The sequence below is a fragment of the Cariama cristata genome, unplaced genomic scaffold, assembly GCF_000690535.1.
Source record: "Cariama cristata isolate BGI_N322 unplaced genomic scaffold, ASM69053v1 scaffold2560, whole genome shotgun sequence".
Lineage (NCBI taxonomy): Eukaryota > Metazoa > Chordata > Aves > Cariamiformes > Cariamidae > Cariama > Cariama cristata.
In genome coordinates, this window is record NW_009596180.1 from 32,255 (window position 1) to 57,496 (window position 25,242).

At 42.0% G+C, this 25,242-nt stretch overlaps 1 protein-coding gene across 1 annotated transcript in view; it reads right to left on the reverse strand.

Moving 5' to 3' along the window:
• CEMIP (cell migration inducing protein, hyaluronan binding) overlaps positions 1–24,544 on the reverse strand; it is a 53,096-nt gene extending 28,552 nt beyond the window's left edge. The window contains exons 1-11 of the mRNA XM_009704835.1: positions 24,469–24,544; positions 21,404–21,556; positions 20,312–20,450; positions 19,286–19,522; positions 18,723–18,902; positions 14,552–14,622; positions 13,711–13,806; positions 12,959–13,080; positions 10,605–10,746; positions 9,596–9,787; positions 414–589 (exon numbers count right to left, since the gene is read on the reverse strand). Of these exons, the coding sequence (XP_009703137.1) occupies positions 414–589; positions 9,596–9,787; positions 10,605–10,746; positions 12,959–13,080; positions 13,711–13,806; positions 14,552–14,622; positions 18,723–18,902; positions 19,286–19,522; positions 20,312–20,450; positions 21,404–21,556; positions 24,469–24,544 (1,584 nt within the window). The remainder of the gene's footprint in view (positions 1–413; positions 590–9,595; positions 9,788–10,604; positions 10,747–12,958; positions 13,081–13,710; positions 13,807–14,551; positions 14,623–18,722; positions 18,903–19,285; positions 19,523–20,311; positions 20,451–21,403; positions 21,557–24,468) is intronic.
• Between the last annotated feature and the right edge of the window lie 698 nt (positions 24,545–25,242).

Below are 25,242 nucleotides of genomic sequence, written 5' to 3' on the forward strand. Positions count from 1 at the left end.
TAGTTGCTCTTTGATCCCACCACTGCTGCCATGGGTACATTTGACTTAATTTTAGAAGGAAAACCATTTGCATTTAATGTTTTCATGAGTTTCAGTCAGTTGGGCTCAAATCAAACTCCCTGGGCTGAGCATCACCAGAACCTGGGGAAAACTGAGATCGGGATGTGGAGACTGTATCTTGGATGGGCTGAGCACCAGTCTGGCTGGCTGACCAATGTCTGCAAGGGCACGAAGTGCACTTCAAAGTCAAAGGACAGGCATCAGCGGTAGGGTGGATCTGCTGCACTGTGGGGAGAGGCTGTTTGCTCAGTGGTTGACTTGAAGGACTTTTTCCCTTCCTGCGTCCTGGCTTCCTTGGTATGTTAAGGTGTGGTAGGGAGGAGAAAAGTGCAAGGAGAAGGCTCCAGCCCTACCTTGATGTGTCCCCCAAAGGTGTCAAAATCAAAGAAGGAGCATAACTTGCTGCTGTACTCATAGCACTGCCCCTCCATCTCGCCCATCACCACCACGTTGCGGCTCAGTAGCCCCACTTCTGCCCGCATGTCGACGCCATCAACAACTTCGCCGGTGTGGAGGTATGTTGCTTTTCCTAAAGGAGCAAGATCAGTTTCAGGGTTACTCTCCCAATGCTGCTGGTTTCCCCTTGTGCTTCCTGTGGTGGGGTTGGCATGATAATGAAAGGAGTAATTGAGCCAGCAAAAACTGTTGGCTGACTCCTCAAAGGAGGCAAGGCTGGAGCACAGGTGTCACCCAAGGTCTTGCTGAGATATTTGCAATAGAGGAAGTGGGATTTTTGGTCTTAAGTTTCTTCATTTAGCCAGGGAGTAAAACCAACAGTCTGCTGTACAAAACACATTTCCTACCTTGAAAAGGGAGTGCAATCATTTGAGATCTTTTTGCTTTGGATTACAACCAGTCGTGTATGAACATCCAATGCAAAGAAAACTGATGATGTAGCTACTGAAAAGTCTAAATCCCCAAGGTTAGCACAGCACTTCCTATAGTGAGACACTGGGAGTTGCTCAGATCCCACAGCACTACTCCTGGGCAACCATCAGTCTGATCCTGCTAATGCCATGGCTGTTAATCTAAGCAAGGAGAGGACTGAGCAGAAAGCCTTGTGGGAATTCTGGTTTGGGACAATTGCAACCCCTCATCCAGCTTGTGGGCTCCAAAACCTCCTGCTGCCTGCCCTCCCAAACCTCTCAATTTTAGACCCACCTGCATGTCTCCAACTTGTTCTCAACACTTCCCTCTGTCCTGGTGTAGTTGAAATCGATGGGATCTTCCATCTACCCCATACCACATCTCCCTTTGCCAGGCTGAGCTACTCATAACATCCTCTGCACACACACCTGGCTCCATGGAGCGGTTAAAAGCACAGAAAGCTTTCCCTGGCTTGACCAGAGAGGGGTGAAGTCCAGGCAGTGCAGATGTCTAGAAAGCAAAATCATCTCTTTGCTGTAATTTCATTCAAACATATTCATACTCCCTCCTTCCTTCCGTGGCTTTCTGCAGAGAATGCAGTTGGGAAAAGGTTCATCTTACTGACTACATTCTGTATTATTCCAGTAAAAATAAGTAATAAACTCTTTAAGTAAACACTGAACTTTAAGGAATGCTACACTTGCATGTATTTAATTTCAATGGAATCGATCAAATCCGTAATTAGAAACAAATGGCAAGCCTGAAGCCTGGCTATCGCTGCAAAGCACTTTATGCTTAAGCAGAGGTGCCAAGTCGAGGGCAGGATTTTGAACACTGAAACAGTCTTGTTTTTAACCAAAGCATGATGCTTTGACTTTATAACAAAGATAAGCAAACACCATTCACTCCCTCTTCTCCTGCAGCTGGGAGCGGTGTACTTTGATCGTAATACTGGGATTTGGGAAGGGTGAGTTCTCTGCCTTGCTCCAAGACTGCTGTATTGTGGGATGGGGTTCACACCACTACATGTGCCCACTGTCTCAGCACCTCTGCCTTCAAAATAATGTGATCATGTGAAAAAACACTCTCTGTTACCTAGAGGAGTGGCGATGGCAGGACAGGTGGACACTTTTACCTGGGGCTGTGGTGGGAAGATGAGGTTCCTTTGAGATCTGCGCTCAGCCGCAGAAACGAGGGGCTGCAAGGGGCCTCGGCTTTGCACCTCACCCACTTTTGCAGTTGACTCCCTAGAAAGTCCTGGGCTTCTCTGTGTTGCTGCCCTGAAGCCAGTGAGCCTTGTCAAGTGTGTGGCCAAAACCACACCCAGTATATCCAAAAAGCAGCTTCACTTCCCTTATTCACATACATTAAAAATCTGCTGCAGTGTGTGTCCTCCACATGGGGATACTCTGTGCTGGACCCTTAAGCACATCTGTTAAGGAGCACAGTCGCTTGTTACAAAACTATTTTTAAGCTGTTATTTTTCAGTTTCCCCCGGAGGTGACCTTTCCTTGATTTACTGAAATGCAGGAAGGAGTTCAGATAATCGTAAGAACATCCTATTTGAAGCCACATCTCCGGGATTTGTGGCAGTGAAATTAGATAGGCAGTTTTGTTATTCCTATGCTGAGCTCTAGAATAATAAATGTCATGCTTGCATGTATTTAATTTAATTTAACACCAGTCCAGACATGCAAAATAGGGTAAGCACTGACAGGAATGTTAAATACGGACTAACCAGTTTCTAAATATAACTTCTTGGGTGCATGTTTTTCACTTTGTGCCTTTGCTGACTTGACTTGTTTGGAGATAAAAGGAGAGATGGAAAGCAATTCCCTTCCAACGTAAAAGTGGATTTTGAATAATAGCTCCTTTAACACAGTTTTGAAAAAAAAAAACCTCTCTCTTCAAGGCAACCAGAAATTCAAGCTCCCCACAGCAATGGGGCCGTGCTCCTGAAACAGCTCATGGGAGACAGACGCTGGCACGGGAGCCCTCAGGTGCTGTAAATGTCAGCTGGGAACCAGCACGCCAGCACCTGGCACTTCCCATGGGGCTGGGAGCACCACGATGTGCATTTATAGACATGTGGCACTTCCAGGGAGCTGCTGGGGCATGTTTAGTGATGGGCATGGAAAAAAACAAAAACAAAAACAAAAAAAGAGGCTGCTCCGTGGTGAGTTTAGGGAGTTCACATGGGGACAGGAGCATCTCACTCTGCAGAGCTACAAATTTGAAGTTAGGCTGCTGCTCACAGGCAGCACACAGAGCCTTCCCAGAGAGCAGCCACGGTATCTGAGACCCTGAGCGCTGATCATGGGTAAACCCAAGCCGGGGGTTCGCAAACCAGCACTGAAGTGGTTTGATACTAAAAAGGCAACACTGTGCTTTGAATGTGGGAAGAATGTGTCTGCTGCTTCAGCATCAAAGCCGATGCCTGTGATTGCCCAACCGCTAACAAACCCAGAGGTCACTGATTCACCATCTCCTCCTTTGGGCTTGGTCTTTCTGCATCCCTCACGGACAGATGTTGCCCCATCAGCAAGCCAGGCTTGTGCCATGTTACAATCTAAACCCAACAAAGTCTTGCAGTGAGACAGATTACATCTCCTCACAACAGGCCTGTGTGATGGACTAGGAAAAACGCTTTGGGTTTGCTGCTGTATTTGTCATATCAGTGCCTCCAGTTAACAAAATGTTAACTCACAGGAAACAACTTCTTTAATGTGTGGGCTTGCCTGATAGAAGTCTTGATTCAGCAAAATATGAGCCCATTTCCATGCTTATTACTCAAGACAGTGGCTATTAAAGTCGTCAGTTGTTGGTAGGGACAAGGTAATTATTAAAAGAAAGTATGCATTAAAATAAACATAGATGATCCACTAATCAAGGGCATGCTTATGTCAACAAAGCAATTCAAAGTAGAGTCTCTCCAAACTGTACAAAGCTCCAGGAAAACCTGCCATACTTGAACCTAGCCATAAAACCTAGGTCTCAAGCCTTATCAAACCTAGGAAGGGTGGAATTTTAAAACTATTTCAGCTGTTACAGATGTGGAAGACTGCTCAGCTCTGGCAAGTTACACAGATGTCTCTGAAAACCCTCCCAGGTACACTCATGCATTCCTAAATGCCTTGGCTCTGAATGACACAAACTACTAAATCTCCCTTTCAGAAGTGAAACAGGCACTTGAAGGTCTGGGTTTGGTGAAGATAAAGTGGAGCTAAGATACTCCTGGATTACTTTTTTTTTTTTTTTCTCTAAAGAAACTTCTGTTCTCCTTTGGGCTCTCTAAGGCTAAGACCTTCTCTCTCGTGGTCTTTTAATGTTTCCTAAACAAAAGTTTTTAAAGGAAATGCTAAACACAAACTTGTCTGTTCAAGCCACGTAATCCAGTGACAGTGAATCCTTCAGGGCATCTCATTGTAGATGCCAGCCCAGACCTCTGTCAGATTTAGCATTTTTGCCAAACATTTGTCATCACTGGTGGTAATGCCCCTATTGCTTATATTTAATAACCAATGAATGTTCACACAGGCATCCTGTCAAATCCTCATTATTCTGAATTATCTTGATGCGGTTTGCTATTGCATCCCCAAGCCGCAAGCCTGTAATGCAATGCAGCATGGTTTGGGTGAGCTGACCAGCTTCTTGAATCATGCAGTACAACCTGATGTCTTAGCAAATAAATATTCCTTGAATTCATAACTTTTACATGGAAAATTAAGTTTCCAGTCAAAAGACACACAGCAGAAAGGATGAAACTTTATAAGGAGTTGAGAGCTAACTAAGTAAGCCTTCTTGGGACAGTTTCTTGCTGGGTAACTCATCCTATTACAACCCTTCATCGCTTTTCTCCTTCAAGATACTGCATGGTGTCCCACAATGGTTTAATTACACCCTCCATTGTAGAAGGGTGAAGAGCCTTCAGTTCCTGTGGATATTATTAAGTGTATGCTTGAATGCCATGTTCAACAAAAGCCTCTGTAGCTGTTTGGTTTCAAGGCTGAAATGAGTGCATCTGACTGCTGCAGATAGGTGTGACAGGAGGACTGATGTGGACTGAGGGCAGTGCATCTGCTTATGCTGGCTTTAACTGAGCCCTGAGAGGTCTCTGCAAGGTCTGTTAGGGTTTTATACCAAAGGCAGTGTCACACTCTTTCCTAAGCCGACTCCTGTTCCACCTCACGCTCTCTTTCTGCAGCAGCTATTTGGCAATCTACTGATATACTTCTGCAATGCTTGGTTTTCCCTCTCTGACCTTCCAGGTTTTTCCTCTCCTTATCCTGACATGTAAGGTCTTGCAGCTGGGATGGGAAGATTAGGCAGGTCCGGTGGACAAACAGATCAAATCCTTACTTAAATCAGGCCCAAACTCAACCCTTCTGAACTGATATGTAAACTTGAGTACGTTTCTGTCAACTCTGTTTCTAGGCAATGCCCAGAGGTAGAAGACAGAGCTCTGAAAGACTGTTAGAAAGGGCCATTTCATGACATTTCCTGCCCAGCCCTCAAGCACCAGGGTTGCCTTAAAAAAAGAGCTCCTGGCAAGTTCCAGCCAAAATGATGCCAACTTCTAAACAGAACCCACTAAATCTCTAGAAGTATCTGAATTTTGATAGTGGTGTAACTTCTCACATCCTTACAGCACAAGATGAATGCTGACACAGGCTGTGAAGTTGTTAGACCACTACATATTTGCATTTTTAATTTGAAGTTCTCTGCATGAACAAGGTCATGGTAAACTCCATATCTCTCTAGTACTTGCAACCCAATAAGCAGGATTTAAGATACGTATGCTTGTAATCATAGATTCACTAGTATGTGGGATAATCGGAGTAATTATGCTAGGCACCAATAGCTTTTTCATGCTTTATCAAGAGCATATAGGAGCACAAAAGAACATTTCATCATTTTTGTTCCATGGTGAAACTTATCAGCATTAGTAGCAACTTCATACAGAGCAACCAAGATGCAGATAAGACTTGTTTCCCAGGGAAACTAGACAAAATACTTGATCTTTCCTAGTATCCAGTTCTATCATAACAACACAACCCTTCCTTCCTTCCTTCCTCCTCCCTCCCTCTGCCCTGTACCACCGTCCCTCCCCAAACCTTGTGAACTTGGAAGATCAAACAGTTTTAATCTGTTCCCACAGAGAAAATAATCTAGGCACAAAAATGACAAGCAAAAAAAAGTTAAAGGAGGCAAGTGGAGAAAAAAGTTCCATTTAAGTGAGCGACTATTTGACCGGGAGCAGGACCTGCAGAGCTGAGTCCTCGTGCAAACCACGCTTACTCATGGGAGCTGCAGTTTTGACGTTAGTGTAATTACTCCTACACAGAAAGCACAAGATCAGTACCTAGATGCCTTTCCTCACTTCCTACACTGAGATTTTCAGAAGTCCACAGTTAGACAACTAAATCCTACTAAAACCTAACAGCAATTGAGTATTAATGCTTTTAAGCTGTTTTGAAAAGACCAGCCTCTAATCAATCCATTTCTAGCAAGTAAAGAAAGCATGAGTTTTCAATATCAAATATAAATAGGACATGAGCTAACTAACGAGTTTGACTTATTTGGCACAATACACTAACCCATGTCTATTAAAATATTGTTAAACGATGAGAGCATCAATTTTAATTAAACCTTGGTACGTCAAGTGGCTGCCACACCAAATTATCTGTCCACAAAAGCAGAGGTTTTCTGCTTGTTTTTTTAAACAAAGAGACGCTTAAGTAGTTCAGACCTGACATTTAGGTTTCATTTAGGAAAAAAATGGAAAGGAAAAAAATAAAGATTAAAAGGGAAATAAACCATCATGAGTAGGAATGGTTTTATCATTTGTCTTTCAACAGGCAGACTTTTGGAGTTCTCAGCTGCTTAACTAAACCTTTCAGGAAAATTAAGCCATTCCACTTGCTAAAATTGACATCCCTCTGAGATCCCGTATATAAATGCATCTGCATGAAAGTCTTTTCTTGGAAGGTGCAAAGCAATCTTGCATATCTCGCATAGCAAAAGGAAGGCAGATATTTATGATGAACGTCTTCTGCATGCAATTAAGAGCCTAATACGGCCATGCAAGCACAGGCTGTGCAGGGGCTGCTCACCTGTGCTAAGGCTGGAGGCCAACCCACTGCTTGCCAGCTATTTTTATGTGCCTGTTCTCTGACAGCCTTTTTCCCTTCACACAATGTTTGATGAGGCACTGGGACAAATAAAGCCCTATTTAACAGAAGTCTCACAGGTAATTAATTGAATCCCAGTAAATTTCATCGAAGTCAGCGCCTGATCGTGGGGCAGTGGATTTGTACATGCACACCTGCGCACAGACAGGTTTCGGTGCAAGCCAAGCACTCGGCACGGCGGTGTTTGCCTTCTCCAGCAATGAGCACACCTCAAAACCCAAACCCACCGCTGTGGTCCTGCCGCACGCCTGGCAGGGCAGGGAGAGCGCAGGCAGAGCTGTGCAGGCTGCGGGCAGCTGCAGGCATCGCAGAGGGGAGGAGGTATGGAGAGCACCCATCCCCTAGCTCATTAGTGATCCTTATTCTGGCTAATTGCATGTCATGGCACAGGACAAAGGATGAAGTTACACCATGGCCGGGCATAGAGCATCTCTGGGATCTCGTGGCTCCTAAAGACGAGGAACATCTCAGCCTTGCCCAGGTTTTATTTCATCTAGACTGAACTCAGAATCAGGCAGATTATTTTATTTTCTAGTGTGAATGTGCTTTTGTTACAAGAAAGTTGGATGTGATTTTTATTACTGGACTAGATTTTGCCTTGATTTATATAATCAGTGAAATCCCATTGACGTCAATGGAGTTGCCTGGATATAAGTAAGGGCAGACTTTGGCCCTGGTGTTCATGTTATTTGTGGTAATAAAAAGAATGTCCTAATTCTCCTAAAGAGTAATCGGAGACCAAGAGCACAATTACTTTAACAAGTGTTTCCACTGCTTCTTTACTCAAAATTCACATTAACTTTTTTGTTGTTTTTAACCCTTTATTAATTTCCTTAAACTAACTTAGTTGCCATTGTTGTAGAAGATAAATGTAATTCCATGAATTTCACAAATCCATTAGATTATGGGAAGCCTAAGAGAACTATTCCTTTGTCATCTTTATTTTTACTGACGATCTTCCAAGATCATCTTCATGATGCGACTTATATCATACTAGTCTGGTACAGTTTTTCCAATAGCTCAAAAGTTGCTCAAGAAAAATACTCAACTTGGAAATGTGTCTTCTTTGAAAGTACTAGTCATTTTAAGTCATAAGACTTAAATGATACATTCAAACTGTGAATAACATTTTTCTTGGCTTGATGAACATCTCTCTTTTGGGCCATCCAACAATGAATGGCTAGAGCTCTGTGGGGAGGCAGTTGCCAAAGGAAGTATATTCGTACCTTCCAGAAGATGTTGCATCAGAGATAATGGTGAAGTAGTTCATTTCACAGAACTGAGCAAACTCCCCGGTGCATTGGGTGTTCCAAGTGCCCTCGTGGTTTCTCAGAAAGATCTTACTGTAAATGTGGACAAAACGTCTGCCTAGAGCAATCGCCAGTGTGTAAGGAAAAGATAATGTAACCAGGCAGATGCTGCCTTTGAAATACAGCCTCAGCTATTACATACTGTGAAATAACTTCAGCTTTTGTAAATTACAGGTTAAAAATCCCTCATCTACTCACAGAAGAGGCAGTTCATGTGGTATTTCCATGCTCTGCTTATCAGTGTGCCAAAATATAGTTCTAGAAGGGAAAACCCACTTCACAGTCTCAAGCGGAGATGCAAATCTCCCACTCTGGATTTCACTTTTATGCTCATATTGGTAATAGTCTGTGCTTCATCATGGTTATGCTACTTAATTGGACTTAGTATCTGAAGACTACTTTACAATCATTGGACTACAATGTCTTTTCATCAAAAGCAATTTGTTCCAGATTTGAGCTAGTCACCTTCAAGAGAAAAATGCTGTGGGTCTGCAAAGGTTCGTGCTCCCGCCGCTCAGTCAAACTCAGGCAGTGCCATGCCAACCCCGTCTCCCCTACTGCTGTGGCTCAGGACAACTCACTGGCCACGTGGCTACAGAAATGTTTGGTTAACACATCATCTCTAAGCAATGCCATCTAGAGACACAATAAATGAGAAACAGTAGCTTCAGTAGTACAAAACAGTATTTCTAAAATGTAAGATTACAGTTCTTGTTAAATGCAATTTTCTTAGGAAAATAGCCAGTGGCACATTACTTCATAGCCTTACAGTCTCTCATGGTCTGCTCTTGCCCTAGCTCACTCTTCAGATCAGCTGTGCTCATCTCCTGCTTTCTAGGGAGTGATACACTTTCAAATACAGTTATGTAAAATTGAACATTTCAAATACATGACCTGTATTTGTCTTTCTTAAATAAATACATCCATTCAATAGTGTGCTTGGGGACGAAAAATGGAGTCAGCTATGAAAAGGGAAGGCAGAAAGGAACCAGAATCAAGTTGGATGGCTTTCAAGCATGAGAGGCGTATGTTTCCCAAAAGCATCTAAAAACCAGCCATCAAATTCAGGTGTCTTTCAACTCTTTGCAGTTCTCAATGGAGTCACCTCAGTGCAAATGACAGAATTTGTGAACTGCAACACCAGCATGACAAGATGAAGCACCTTACCTGCTACCTTGACCTGGGTAGGTCTGCAGGCTCTGCATGGCAGCACTTGGAACTCCTCCGCCTGGTACATGGAGTAGTCCGTGCTTGCAACCACCAGCCTGTCTCCAGGTTTCCATGAGCTCACCTCATCCACCAGATTCAGGACCGTGCTGTTCACATTGGTGTCAATGGTTACTGTGAGCTTTGGTTTCACTGAAAAGCCAAAATGGAAGGGTGGAGAATTCAGTTAATCTTATCAGAAAATGCTTGCGGTTGGTTTTTTTTTTTTAATGGAGCACCACCAAAAATGATGATTTCCTCATGCAACAAAAAATAGTTAACTCTTCCAAACATGCTTTTTACTGGCTTTGGCTTGGAAAGTGAGCAAACAAGAAAGTGGTTTCCTTTAGTTGCAGGCAGGTGGATTTTCCACTGACCCCAGGACTAAATTTAAATGTTGCTTTTAGTGGCTCATTTTCACCACACCCACTTAGCAGCAGCACTTGTGGTCACTGGGCACTGTGATTTGCAGCAGCCAAGTGGTCTTTAACATAATGACTACTTTTTCCAGCAAAACAACAGTCTTCCACCCTTCTTTTCCCGCTAGCTGAGCACTGAAGAATCCTAATGACCTGTCTAATGACCGGGTTAGGGACAGCGGCATTGGAATTAATAACTACAAAATAAAGTATTACTTTCAAAACCTGTTGTCTTCGCACACTCTGATTGACTAATCCTACCTCATCCCAAGATGCTTTAGCAAAAGAGAAGATGTTTACAGGAAGCGACTTGCCAAGTATTTGCCATAGCCTTACTGGGTTTTTGAGACACCACCCTGTTGCCTCTGTTAGCGCTCAGGAATTTTTCCTGAGAGAAATCTTCAGCGGTTTTATCTGCGTTCATGTCAATAGCCCATGATGTTTTAGCTTGGGAAATTACTCAAGTTGTTCTTACACCAAACAAGAGCCAGACATCGGAAGACAGTATTTCTGCTTTTACCTGGTCTGGCTTTCAAACATGGGGCACATACCAGATCTGCCACACAGGAACCGTACTCTGTAGTTCTGGCAGCCCTCGCCCGTCTGGTCCTTGCCATGGCACAGAAACCTGTAATCGTGGCCATTCTTGTAGAAGACCTCAGTTGTTAAATTAGCTCCGTCGAGTGTCATTGCCTGGAATGAGAATAGAAATATAAAACAGGCGATACCTTGAGGGGAGGAGATTTCACCAAAACATCGATGCCATCAAAAGAGGCTTTTGCTTTGTTTTGAGTGGTGCACAACAGTTGTATAACAAAACATTGTGACTGTTATGTGTGCTGTCCAGCCGGCACTCCAGCTGGTGCTCAAACACAGCTATTTTATCCGCAAGCTGCATAGACTATTGCTAGGTGCATGCCTTTCTCCTTTATCTATATTAAGACCATGTGCTTTTCTGGGAGGAGTATTCTGAGCTTCCCTAACATCTGCCTCGGTGCCCGAGATTTTCTCTTGCCGTTGGTTTGAGGGCAGATGAAAACACTGAACATGGATGCTTGCACTCAGATGAAGTCACGGTTTCAAGCCTCTTCACTGCACTCTTTTCATTGCTTGTGTCTAGGCTATGTCTGAATCTTGCAGAAGAAAGAGGTAGGGATCTTATTTCTTCTTTGCATAGATCAATCTCTCTAAGAAAAAAACAAAGCTGCTGCAATACCCATTGCTCCAAAAAAAACAAGAAGGGGTGGCCTTTTCTCGCATACAAGCACCAGCCTGCAGAGCTGCCTTGAGGAAAAAGGCTGTATCGTGCCAAGAAGCCGTGCGATACGTAGCCTCTCCTGTGTTCCTGCCGGGGCAATGTCACCCCTCAGGGTCATGTTAAATTTCACAGTCCAGCTCTACAGCTTGCCATTCTCTTGACCCTTTCACAAAAATGTGATGTATTGCACTGGGCAATCCAAATATCACGTGCATTTTAACAAGGCACCAGGAGATAAGCCATCTTTCAATGAAGGGTCTGATCCTGATCCTCTCACTCATGCAGATCTTCCTCATTAATTCATACACCTCGCTGCCATGTATAGGATTAGCACCGTCAGCTGAAGGAATGTGCCTCTGGCTGTGTTGCACTTCTGTTATTATCATTGTATCTTCAATTTTCTTGTGCATAGCATAGCTGGAGCAGGCCAGATGCTATAAATCAGTGTAACTTTATGAAAGCAATGAACAACACCAGATTACACTACCTGAGGATTTGCCCTAAGATCTGCAGGATAAACTGAAAAACATTTTCTCGCTTTTAATATGCATGGAAAAAAAGTAACTGTCATTTACCAGAAGAGAAAAAAAGGTTTGTTTCTTGAACAGAAGAGTATCTTTCTTGTTTCTCTTTTAATACGCATGTTAGAAGGGGCTGTATCATAATAAACATCTGACCCCTGTTTTGTACTAAGTTGTCATTTCTAATACATGTATATGGAAGCAGAAATTAATGTGGATTTGCTAAGACCTGGCAGAAAATTATAGGGCAGTTTTTTCCTTTCTGTTCAAGAGGAGATTCTTTATAACATCTAGCCCTGGAAACTTTCACTCATACTGTCAGCATTCCCATTTACTTCAATAGCTGCATTCTTGTGAATAAGGACAACTCCACTGGTTCAGAGTATGCAGGAACCTTAGGTTCAGCCTCCCACAGATACGAAGCCTTTTATTGTCTTTTGCTAGGCAATGCTTCTGCTATAGTTGTTTTACCAGGTAGACATATAAAGTATATGGTGAACATACACAAAAAAGCGCTTGGTTTTTGCTTTTTGTTTTGTTTTTTCCCTTAAAGAGGCTTTTGCAGTCTCAGAAAAGGTATATGATTTCTCCTCAGCATGCTGGCCTGATGGCATAATTATAATGTTTAGCCCCAAACAGAATTCAAATTTCCTTCCACAGAGGAAAAACAATTGTCTCCAAAAAGTGGCTGCAAGCTCACCGATATTTTTGACAACCTACTACAGCTGGTAGCTTTACCATCTCATTACATTTTGTGATTAGTTTTTTAGGTAAGGTCCTTTCCAGCACCATTTAAAAAATTTGAAATTTTCATGTGTTTTTTCCTTTTAATCTTCCAGCAGGGAGCCTCATGTTTCATGATAGCATCTGTGCTGTCCATGACCCCATCTGTACTCCTTTTCATGCCAGAAGCAAGAATTTACTGAAAGGAGCTCAATTCTATAAAATTTTGTCTCAGAATATTACAAGACTGGATACCAAATCTTGTTGGTTATGTATTAAAGCAGTAAAATAATTGGTGTCTTTTATTTAGAAACTAAAATTACTGACAAGCACAATTATTTGGGGGTTCAGTGTCAGTCCAAAGAGGACTTGCCCCTCTAAAGTAAGTGGTAAGCCAGCTTACCTGGATGTCAATGGGTTGCCTACAGATTTTATCAGGATGAGCAGCTTTGAAGTCAGAAAGCTTCTCCATTTCCTTAGATCTCGCTTTATCAGGCTTCTCAAACCACTCTGTCCATTCTACATCTGGAGACAAGTGCAAACAAGAAAAGTCATTTGAAAGTCAGGCTTAATGAATGCAGCAAAAATGCATGAAGCATAATATGATCTCAGATATCATTCACAAGTTTCTTCACTGATGATCTGATTCCTGCCTCTTCCTGTCAGTCTGTCAGCCGCTTTTAATGATGCTGTGAAGTGTAACCAGCCAAGGGAGAGCAGAGTTATTAAAAGCTACATAGCTGGATTATGCAGTATGAACATTATTAATAGGAATGGATTTTGGATCTGTGTCCTCCTTAGTTGCCTTTTCTGATCTTCAGATCAAGTTACGACCAGTTACTGTATGTTGTCTGAAACATGGACATGATGACTATGCAGTCAAAAGAAGTAAGAGGTTCTGTGTGATCTCTTAGATCATAAGAGATGGAATTTCATACCCAGTGCAGTAAAGAAAAAAGGATCCAAGTTATTCAGAGAGTCCTGGAGACAATTGAGGAAAGAATCTGTGCATGTTCTTTACTTGGGTTAGCCGTAACATAAATAGCAGCTAGCATGTCCACTCTTCCCAAATGGAAAAGTATTGCAATAAAAAGGATGATTCACCCCATTTGTCAACTGTCTACCACCGAGTTAAATGGCACACAGACCTCTTACCTTGAACCCACTCACTAGTCGAAGAGACATTAAAATGTTCTCCATTCTCAGCTTTGAATAGTTTGAATACTTTGGCCACCGCTGACCCTTTGTGACCTGCAAAAAAAACGAACACTGGTAAAAATCACTGAATGGAATCAATACAAGTCAGAACTGAAAAGGTAACAGTCCACATGTGTGTGTGCGTATTTTGGCTACGTTATCTAGAATTAGCCCTGCACAGCTTCCAGAAAAATTTACTGATCTTGGAATGAGGTTTCAGACGGTTTTATAACTGCTTGGACAATCAGGAGGAAAAATCTTCAAAAATCAAGAAAGGATAAAAAAAACGCCAATGATTTGTAATATATTGCTATTTTTGTTTGATGTTGTAGCAAGCCATGTTGTTAGTTGCTCTTGAAAATGTCATGAAAAGACACAGACCCAAAAGTCTTCAGCTTGCAAGAAAATGGTTTCACAGGAGTATTTGAGGCTACCAAAACAGGATACACAGATTAAATTTTGAGCTGGTGTGAACTGGGTTTGTTCCATAGCATTGTGTCTAAGAGAAACAGTGTCTGAGCTCAATGAAGTTACACAGATTTACACCGGTGCAGGATCTCACCTTTTATCTCAGGGTTTGAATAACCTAGGTTATACCCCACTCAGCTGCTTCAGCTGCATTAATGGGAAGAAGCGACATATACAGACAGCATCCAATTAAATATGTCTAACCATCAATTGTTCATAGCTTTGATGTCATGCAGTGTCAAGTGAAAACACCATTGACCAAATTAATCTCAGTCATAACTCCAATAACTTCCAGAGATAATGTCAAGCCAGCATTTTGTGCATGAATTACCTTGATATTCAATGTGGTCTTCAACAGAAGAGGCGGGATTTCCTTTAACGGTAATAAAACTCCATGGGTGCCTGGAAAATGAAAATGAGAAATAATCAAATTGTGTCATGTATGAGATGCATATTTTTTATAGCCCAATGTTCTTGCATTTCTCAGGGGCACCACATTCAAAACAGTCTGATTAGTGTGACAGGCAGCCTAGTTAAAATTAAAAATATCTTAACGCTCTGTATTTCTTCAGTAAATATATCAAAAGAGAAGGAAGTTCGAAGACAAATCCCCACTTAATACGCTCCTATAACAAGTGTGTTTCTTTTTAAAATATTTAAAGAGGCTTGTGGGTGACAGACCCACTGAGACACTGGCAACTCCTTGGGTAGACTGAAAATTTTTCTTTTGTGTGTGTGTGTGTGCGTGCATGTACACTGCAGGATATCAAAAGAAACCGCTTCTGCTTAAATAAGTGTAGCTCATGCTAAAACTCTCTATCACAATTGTCTTTGGAACGACCCATGAGAATTTCTAATAGACTGGCTGGCAAAGGACAATAAAAAATACCTAGATAGTCTCTGCATATCTAGTGTCCTTATTTTGAACATTGAACAGGGATAAAGGTTTATGAGTCCAAATTGTCTGTTCAAATCTGATCCCATGTCAGAAGTAAGCTCATTACCATCTGATGGTTATTGGCTGAGTAGGTTCAATAGCTATCAGCAACACTGGAGAATGACCACATGGATGAGTAAGCAATGGAGACAGAGACTAAAACACCTCCCATCCTTGGAGGTGAACCCAATTAGTAGGGGTCAGGAGGCAGTTATATCTTCGAAACAGAAGATACAACAGAAATAGAATAGAAATAGAGTATGTGCTTTTAATGACTAACAGAATAAAAAAATATGCTTTTAGGGTCGTAGGGAGACTGTCACCCCTACCCTGAATTTAGCAAACAGTCCCATAGATCAAATCATGTCTCTATAGGTATAAATACCCCGTGATTTCAATTGCATCAAGGTTCACCTTTGAGTCTTGCAGGTCATCTTACATTTACCATCTGCTGGTATAAGCGAAGTTATAAACCACTCTGGGACTTCAGAAGAAAACATATCCAGACACAGACAGATAGCCAGTAAAACACGCATAGATCACCACTGACATGAGCTGGGCTTTGCTGGGATTTGCAGCCCTGGGCTTTGGGGGTGTCAGGAGCAGGTTCTGGGTGAGCACTGTTGTACCCCATGCCGTGCCGAGGCCCCACGCAGACACCAGACATGGCTCCTCAAGGGAAGGTGGTCCCAGTGGCGTGTCCCCGGCCAAGCACAGAACAGGCTGATCAGAAGCTGCCAGGACAACTGCCTCGGGAGCCTGCCAGCCAGCCAGATGCTCCTGCTGGAAAACTTGCCTGTGCGCCAACTGCCGAAGGCACTGCCGGGCTGTGATCTCCATCCAGGGAGAGAAGGGGGATGGGGGCAGGAAGGACACTTTATCACTCAGCAGGCAAGATAGATTATTTTTGTATTTATTATTATTATTATCTTTTTTTTCAGTCACCAAATTCGAAACAAATGACAAAAAGGATGACAGCCCCAAAATAATCTCAAAACTAATCTAAAGAATAAGAAGTTATCTAATTCTGCAACTCAAGGTTTGGCCCCATTTCATATGTTAAAATACTTGTTTATCCCAGTTATTTTATCACTAAAAAATAGTTTTAAAGTCATTCAACCCTGACACATAAGGACACATGCAATCTGTTTGGGCTATATGAAATGAAAGGACCAGTAAGTCCAGAGCCAAACCAGTGATATTTGAGTGGGATTCCAAAGAGAACAACTATGTCATCAAGTGCAGAAAGGCTTTCTTTTAATTTATTAGTAGAAGGAATAAAAAAAAAAGCTCACACTTAAAGAGTAAACTCACTTTTCAAAAGGACAACAACAGAGGAGGAATGCAAGATTTTCCTTTTATTCCTCTTTTGGACTCAGCAAATAGGCAACTGAAAGAGATGCCAGGAGCACAGAAACATTTTTGGATAAATCAGCATTGCTCATCGGCTCTGCCACAGCAAGGGGGAGATGCACAACTTTACAATCTGTTTGAATATGGAGCAACTGGAGATAGACAGGAATTTGTCCATATAACCCCCACCACCACCCCAGTCAGAAAACAACCCAGTCTATGGCTGAACAGCCTGACTCAAGTGGCACCTCACAAACTGTGAAACAGAAGTTTTCTAAGCCAAATTACTGCCTGGGGCTGATGCTGTTATTGTCTCAGTGATGCCCATGGTCAGCCCCAGCCATTGGCAGGGAGCTGAGAAGATTTGACAACCAGGATTGAGCAGGACCAGCCAGCAAAGCCCAGGTGCTGGGCAGTGAGTGGTGACAGCATGTACATGGGCACGATAGAAAGGAAAATCCATCCACCCTCCTCTGTCAGAGCTTTCCTTTGCCATACAAGTTAAAGTATGTACATCTGTGTGTAGTTTTCTCATCCTGAACTTTTTTTTAAGATATTAAAAAAAAAATCAGAAAGGCACCTGTCAGGTATATACATCCTTCTTCATAGTTATAGATGACTGAAATGTAAACCAGTATGTCTCAATCTCGTTACACTAAAGTGAAGTGGAAGTTCAGTTTGTATAAGGAGAAAAGCTTGGATACACCTGACAAAGCTGCCTGCCTTCCACTCTGTCATCTCACTGCCTTTGGAAATCTGGTCCCAGCTGCCATCCAATGGTTTTTTTTGAAAGCTGATGAACATAAACACTGAGAACATTCCTAAAAATACAATCTTTTAAGTGCACCAAGATGCAGGTATTTTTCCACATACCAGTATGATGGTGGGAGACAACATTTACCAACTACTACCACATTACAGTACCCACAATGTCCCTGTTATTTATATAAGGAAATACTGTGGTATTTCAGATAACAGCATGGCAAGCATAACCTTTTTGACTGCAAACAGCAGTAATGTTGAAAGTCACACTTCCATGGATGAATTTCTATGGTATTTCCATTATAAGCATTTATGGCAAAGAAGTGAGAAACTAGCATTAAAACACCACATCACCCTGAAAACATCAAGTGCAATTTACTTTTATAAACATATGCGAAACACATCAATTTTTTCCTGTTGCACAATTGGGGAAAAAAATTATAATGTTCAGAAATCTTTTTCTGTTTCCCTAATTTCAGTCTTTGAAAAGAAACCCAGCAGGCTACTGGGCTTTAATATGAGGTCTGGGTATTTGAGAACAAGCATTGCGCTGATGGAGATAGCCTGGTTTTCGAGACTATTTCTGCAGCCTTGGTTGATTCTTTGAAATGCGTTATCTGGTGCACAGGAGTCCCTGAAATATTTAATACAACCTATTCATCCACCACCCCAGATCTTACTGCATCTGCACGTGCCCAGCTGACACTTGTCTGTTCCCACAGACTACTGTATTGAATTATTTCTCCCTACAAGGCAGATTATTTTTTTTTTTATGTTCTGCAGTAACCCTCTTAGTGCCTCTTAAAAAAAAAAGCCTACATAAATTCATATAAACACAAAAACTATCATGGTTACAGTTGGGTAAATAGCAAATATTCTCAACAGTGTGTGTGGCAACACAGACACTGTATTGGCCACACAAGTATTTACAGTCCACAGCATAAATTCATGCTTGCTAATTCTGTGCTGCAGAAGTCCCCAAATATGTATTGGACAAGCTGAAGAATATGCTGTATGTATGTGTATATGTATTTAGCCAGAGCTACATGGCTCTTATTTTACTCTCCTTAATGTTCAGCCCATTCAATCCACTGTGTCTGTGTGTAGATATGCTTCTTAAATCTTTGGGGAATGGCTTGAAAATACATTGGAATGAGTAACTTGTGGAAACAATATCTTGGAAAAACATCTTTTTTAATGTGAATCATATGCTATTCCTCAATCTGCTAATAAAATACCCAATATAGACACTGACTGCATCTTAAATTATCTAATTAATTGCTAAAACTTCACATTGAGAAGTTCCTGTCTTTTTTTTTTCTTTTTTTTTTTTTCTTTTTTTTTTTTTTTGTCAAAGAACTTTGTGCCCTTAAGAGAGTGGAATTATTTGGACATCTCAGGAGCATAATAAAGCCTCTGTGCTGGGAGAACTGGCAGGACTGGCACATACCTAAACCCAAGGTGGAGGAAATGCTTGCTGCCCAGTTTGGTCATTGCTTTCCTGGCCGAGTCATCCAAGTTTCTAGATCCTTCATCGTTCACTGCAACTGACAGGATCATGCCATTCGCAACTCTGCCCAAATACTGGGCAAGACGTATGCTTTCCTCTTTTGCTCTGTAGGTATCAAACCTAAAGTGATAAAAATACCCGAAAGCAGTTACTTCAGTGAGCATCACAGCTTTATGTACAGAAAAGCAAGTGCTATAAAGAAATAATCATTTTGTATTGTTTACCATAATGATATTATCCCGTTGCAAAAGCACTTGTGTAACAGGGTACATTAGGGGTTTCTGTTAAGCCAAATTGCTTAAACTCTAGCTGACAGAATAGTAAGGTAGTAACACTACTCACTCTTTGGGTTTGGAGATTACTGATCTAGAAAGAATCGTATATACATGCAATAACACCGATTTGAACAAGATGCTAAAAAGCGTGTTTTTGAGCTTGCTGAGATGCTGTCCCCAACCTGTTCCCAAAGACCCTCATGTGTAGTCAGTCGAAAAGTCACTCACCGATCTGAATGGACAACTGCCCCCGTCTTTGGGTCAATAACATGGACAATGACACCCCGATGGCCCCAGCTTCTTTCAAAGTAATATCCACCTTCTTCCATGCCACCAGGATGAAGAGTCTTGTTTAAGAAAGTCCAGGACAGCTTTTTCTTTCCATGGATCTCAAGAGTGCCACCCTGACTTACTCCAAGATACTTCTGCCCAAAGTAGGGATTCGGCTGGTTGCCGTCATCCGCTCTGCAGCAGGAAGGGAGGAAAAGAACCAGTTTTGGGTTTGTATCTGACAGTCAAGGAGCCTCTCTCCTTGTTCTGCTATGGCCCAAAGAGAGAAGTGTCATGGTTTGCAATGCATTTATTTCAGCTACTCTAAGAACCAGCAACTGCTCACATTGTACAGAAAACAGATTATTTGAAATAATACTAGCAACTGCTGAAGACCAGCAGCAATCTGGAACGCAGATTGTACATGTTATATTCACTATAACCAGGTCAGAGGAGGCGTGAAAGCCAGACTCAACAACACATTTGTGTTTTTCAATTCTGGAGGAAGTTAGGACCTAACCAGGAGCTAGGAGGTCTAGTGGCTGTTAAATGTGAGTTTGGCATCCTTGAAATTCTAAGAGATCCTGTAGCAATCTGCAAGACATAAATGTATTATCCTTTGGCTCGCCACTCTCATGCAGAACAAAAGGAGGTTTAGGGAGGAGAAGTTTCAGAATAAAAGAACTCCTTGGGTTTTAAGCCTATTCTGGAAAATCAGCTTGAGTGGTGGCAAGGTGCATGCTGATTTTCTGGCATGCCCAAATACTGCAGTGTTCATCTCCCAGTAGGATCTGAAAACCAGAACCAAAACTGTGCCAAGTTTTAAAAGGCAATTTAAATTGTTTAAAAAGCTACTGAACTTTCCAGAGAGCACTGATCATAAGCGTATCTGAGAAAATGCAATTTTAAGGAACATTTTTGTTCTCTGTTGTGGAAGAGAGATCCTAGACAGTTCTAAGATTATATTTTATCATGCATACATACCGCCCATATAAGATGATCACCACATTGCTTTGGTAAGGGCATGTTTCACTGCCGATATGTAACTCTCCATCATTTTCAATGAGTATATGTCTAGTACGCAAAATGATAGGCTGCACATCATCTTTAATGACCAGTTTTCCTAAGTAGAAAAGGTTATGACATTCGCTTTAACACACAGCAGCTCATCAGAGGTTGCGATACCATTGTGCTAAACCCAGTGCTGGGCTCCCATCTCAATTTTTAAAAATTCTGCCCATCCTCCTCAAAACAGCTCTCAATACAAATCCTAAAGACACTACATGTTTTTTATTCAGTCCTATTCTTGAAGCATGCAATTAAGATTTTCATGGAAGAGGACTCATTCAAAACCGAGACAGAAATTCAGAGTTAGGATGAATAAAAGCTATTCATACTAGCACCACACTATGACTCTGTCCTTAGAGACAAAGAGGCATGTATGTATCTGCCCTGTCCTGAGTCCCTGAGTACACAACTATTGTGGTATGATGTTATCGGGACAATGATTTAGTAAAAAAATGTTTTTGAAGCAAATCACAGAAGTAGAACTAATGAGTATACTGAGCTACTTTTGTAAATTCTCTAGAAAGGACAGCAAATGGGTTGATTATAATGGCTGAAAAAACGATAGCATCTTAGTTACCATCATCATAGAATCACAGAATGGTTTGGGTTGGGAGACACCTTAAAGATCATCTCGTTCCAACCCCCCTGCCATGGGCAGGGACACCTTCCACCAGACCAGATCAGGTTCCTCAAAGCCCCATCCAACCTGACCTTGAACACCCAGCAATGGGGCATCCACAACTTCTCTGGGCAACCCGTTCCACTGCCTTACCACCCTCACTGTGAAGAATTTCTTCCTTATATCTAATCTAAATCTACCCTCTTTCAGTTTAAAGCCATTGCCCCTTGTCCTACCACCCACCCGTGTACTGAATCAAAGCTGTGTTTGTCCTGTAGCCACCCAGTTCTCAGTAAGAAGGAGGAAGCTCTCCCAGCATGAGACAGAGAGATTTAAATAGCCACAGTGGAAAGCATGCTTCACCCAGCCTTGCCACCAGCACATTTTACCTCCATCAGTGATGTGGATAGAGTGGACAGTCGCTGAAGAAGACAGAAGGAGTTTCCTGCCATTACGGATTTCAATGCGATTTTCTTTGTTGTGACCTGGGTTCCAGTTTTCTAACTCGGGATCCTTATCAGGACACATGACAGCTGCTTCGGCTGGGTAGAGATGGAGAGTGAAGACAATTACCGTTTGTTTGGTGCGAGACAGAATGCTCCCTATCTGGGCAGCTTTACAGTATCATTCTTGGTACCCCCCTTTGCTGACTCCCTGGAACACAGCAATATCTCAGTGCAGCGGAGTGCATGTGTATCACGACCAAAAGAGAACAAACAACAGCTTAAGCTGTATGCTTTTCTGTTTTCTGGAAGCATGGAAAAACCTGCTACTTGATGCAAAGGAGCCTTGCGAGAGATGCAGTTTCCAGAAAACTGCTGAGAAGAGGCTGTAACTGAGCCTTTCCTGCAGTGACATTCAGCTCCATTCATACCATCCAGACACAAAGCCTTTCACAAGCCCGGGGAAGACGTTGATGAAAGGATAAAACAACTACCTTTAAAAATGCCCCCCAAATACCTGTGAGGTTTGAAATGCTTTGCTTAATGTAAAGATGTTAAGATATGTTTGCATACTGTGTTTTCACTGGAGATGGAAAGTGAAGTGCTCAAACTGACATGAAGACACCAAGCACCAAGGAATTACCAGTCCGCCCAGTAACAGAGAGCAACAGGAATCTCACAAGAGAGAGGCTCTGGGTTTGTGAGCTTTTCTGGGCAGAAGCAATAAGGATTCATTCGCTTTCGGTTCACACACCACCAGTCTCCACACACACAAATTTGATTACAGACTGCCATGATGTGTTAGTCTAAACAGTTCACATACCAAATCCAAGAGTCTCATGTTGTAAGTATTTTTTTAAGATAAAATATTTCCCTGATATAATCTCACTCGATATGTGAGCCTCACATCGTAGTCTAATCAACAAAACTGCGAGTACGAGAGTCCCGTGTGTGATGCATATCTTTTGAGGGTAGAAACGTTTCTAATCCTAGGAAGCTGAAGTCAGTGGAAGTTTGAACAATGAGCCCTTTGCCATCAGAAAGGGTTGTGGGTTCTCACCAGCTCTCCAATTTTTATTCTTTAAACCAAAAACACAGTAGGAAAACTACAGGATCCACAAATAAATGATAATAGACATGGGATAAACACCCTGACTTCAGCATAGTTATGTCTCTGGCACTTCGTATGGTAAAGTTAGGTGGGTTTTGCACCACGGATACTAATGAATTCAGTTAATGGAAAGGATAATGGTGTGAACCCATGCAAGGAAACAAGTCCCGGTGCTGGTGTAGTTGACAGCGAGCTGTTGTGTGCTGCCACTGTGAAACCTGAGGGACAGCTGTCATTCCACAGCAACAAAATCAAGATCTGTCCATCTGCTTTCAGTTTCCTCGCAGATTCCTCCAGCAGTTTTATGTCTTAAGAAAACAATAGAATTGGACCAGCCACTGCCTTAATGTCTCCAGAGACTCATTAAATACCAGCTATTCAAGGTAAGCAAGGGACATTTCATGTGGGCAATATATGCCTTGGCTCTCTGCAAACTTTTGCCATATACATGAAGTGATCAAATCAGAGAGGGCTAATAATCTACCAGGTAGCAAGTCAAATACTGATATACATCCACGACCTGATTTTGATACTTGTGCCAGCTGGAAGCGTAATGTCAGAGGCACTTTTTCTGATTTACGGTAGTTGAGGAAAATACAGAGTTTCTGGGTTTCTACCAGAAGAGACACAGAATTAATAAGAATTGGAAAAGATAAATATTTCAGGCAGGAAACAGGACTTGCATTGTAAATAGATGTTCAAATATAACTGTAATACACACTGACAACAAATTAAAAAAAATGAGCTGTTATTCCCATAGGAATAAGAATAATAGAAAAAATTGCTCATGAAGAGAAGCTAAATTAAACCAAAAGAATTGATTCAAATGTAGAGGTGTAATTTATCAACTAGATTAAGTGGACAGGATAAAAGCTTGTCCATTTTTCCATTTACTTGGCTATACTAGTGTCCAAAAGAGATTCCTGCAGTCTCAGAAGATGACTTGTGCCCCCAAAATTCGTTATTTAGAAACAGAGAGGTAGACAGTGAAGCCTAAGGGGAAATCAAGAGGAATTTATGCTGCTGTTTGGCATGACAATCAGCAAAAGTCAGCACAATTCAGAATGAAGGACCCAAATTCCCAGTTTCATTAACCAATTCGTACCACAGAGCAGGAGCTGTGCACATCACCCGCATCCGCTATGCCAAGGACACAGGAGGGCTGAGCATCTTCTGCCACCTGGTCCAGGTACTTTGCCAGCTTGATTATTACTCTCATTGTCATTTTTAAAATAAGAGTGCAACTTCTGCCCAGCAGAAGGAATTAACTGAATGTTTTGCTTCTTGACCAAAAGAGCCTGAGAATGGCAATGAGAGGTTGCTTCATGCAGCTGCAGCGTTTGGGGCAAGACATACGGTCTCTTTGTTTTAAGCAAATACAAGCCCCCAAATTAGCTGTATTTATAACACATATATCCAGCTTCCCTTTTCCCCTTTCACTAACTACTTAGGAAAAGGTCTACTTGGAAGAGACAAAACCCAAGGGGCAGGGATGTCCCACCCCAGAGGTTTTTGCTATCCACATCTGGGCTTGAGCAATGCAGCAAAATGCTCGACTTCACCTCCCACAGCCACAGCTGTTAGGACCTGAGGTTTCTTTTGTTATTTCTTTGTGGTGGTTTGTTGGATCTGGGTTTGCTTTAAGAATGCGTGGCAGAGCCTGAGGGTTCCTGAGGGTACTTTCACCTGCTCAGAAATTTCAGTCCTTGCTGCTCCAGCTGCTCCCGATTGGGAGTACTGGCACATCAGAAAACTGCTTTTCTCTCGAGTTTTCTCACTCTGTCCTTGACCCTTCTTATACAAAGAAGAGCAAAAAGCTCCTCAACCTATACCAGCAATGTCTTTATTTAAAAATAGTGTTACAAACCATGCCCTTTTTCCCTATGGCAGGAAAACTTACCTGTACTTACAGAAGAGATTACAAACAGAAGAAAAATGAAATTTTCAGCCAGGTACTTGGAGGTAGGTAGAGCCATTCTTCAGTATTTTTAATTCTCTGGATGGATACCTGTGAAGAAAGAATATCAAGCAAATGTCACCTTTTTTTTTTTCCCCAGCTCATGCAAAATTCATTCGCTGCACAAAAAAGTTTATGTTCAGCTTTATGCCAGACCAATTCTACTCCCATTCAGCTCTATGGCTGAGAGAACACCTTCACAACGCTTCGGGATCAGCCCGAACTGAGGAAGAAACCATGGGCAGCTCCTCACCCTTTGTTTGGCTTGGGATAAACTCACTTGGGAATCCAAATAGACGCTCAGAAAGCAACCACCCGATGTAACCAAAAATGCCTTAGGAATGCATTATAAACACATCCAGTGTCAAGACTCTCTAGGGTTGCATATTCACATGTGCAAAAAAGTAACGAAACACAATCCAGAAGGCGTTTGCAGAGTGACAAATTTTCACGAAGTAACCTTTCAAGTGGCACCTCTCTCCCCATGTACTACCCACACATTTTTAGCTATGGTGTTTTGTGCATCCCCGAGATAAACTGTACTCACACTTCCAATCTGAAGCATGCAGTTTCATAGATTTCAGATCCAAGAAAACATCTATTTAATATGCTAGCCCAGAATTTTCTTGCAAAACCAAAAGGTGCTTTTGAAACCAGTCTACCTAATGTTGTTTTCATTTCTTCAGCAGCAAACCCCCAGCAAAAACAAACAAGCAG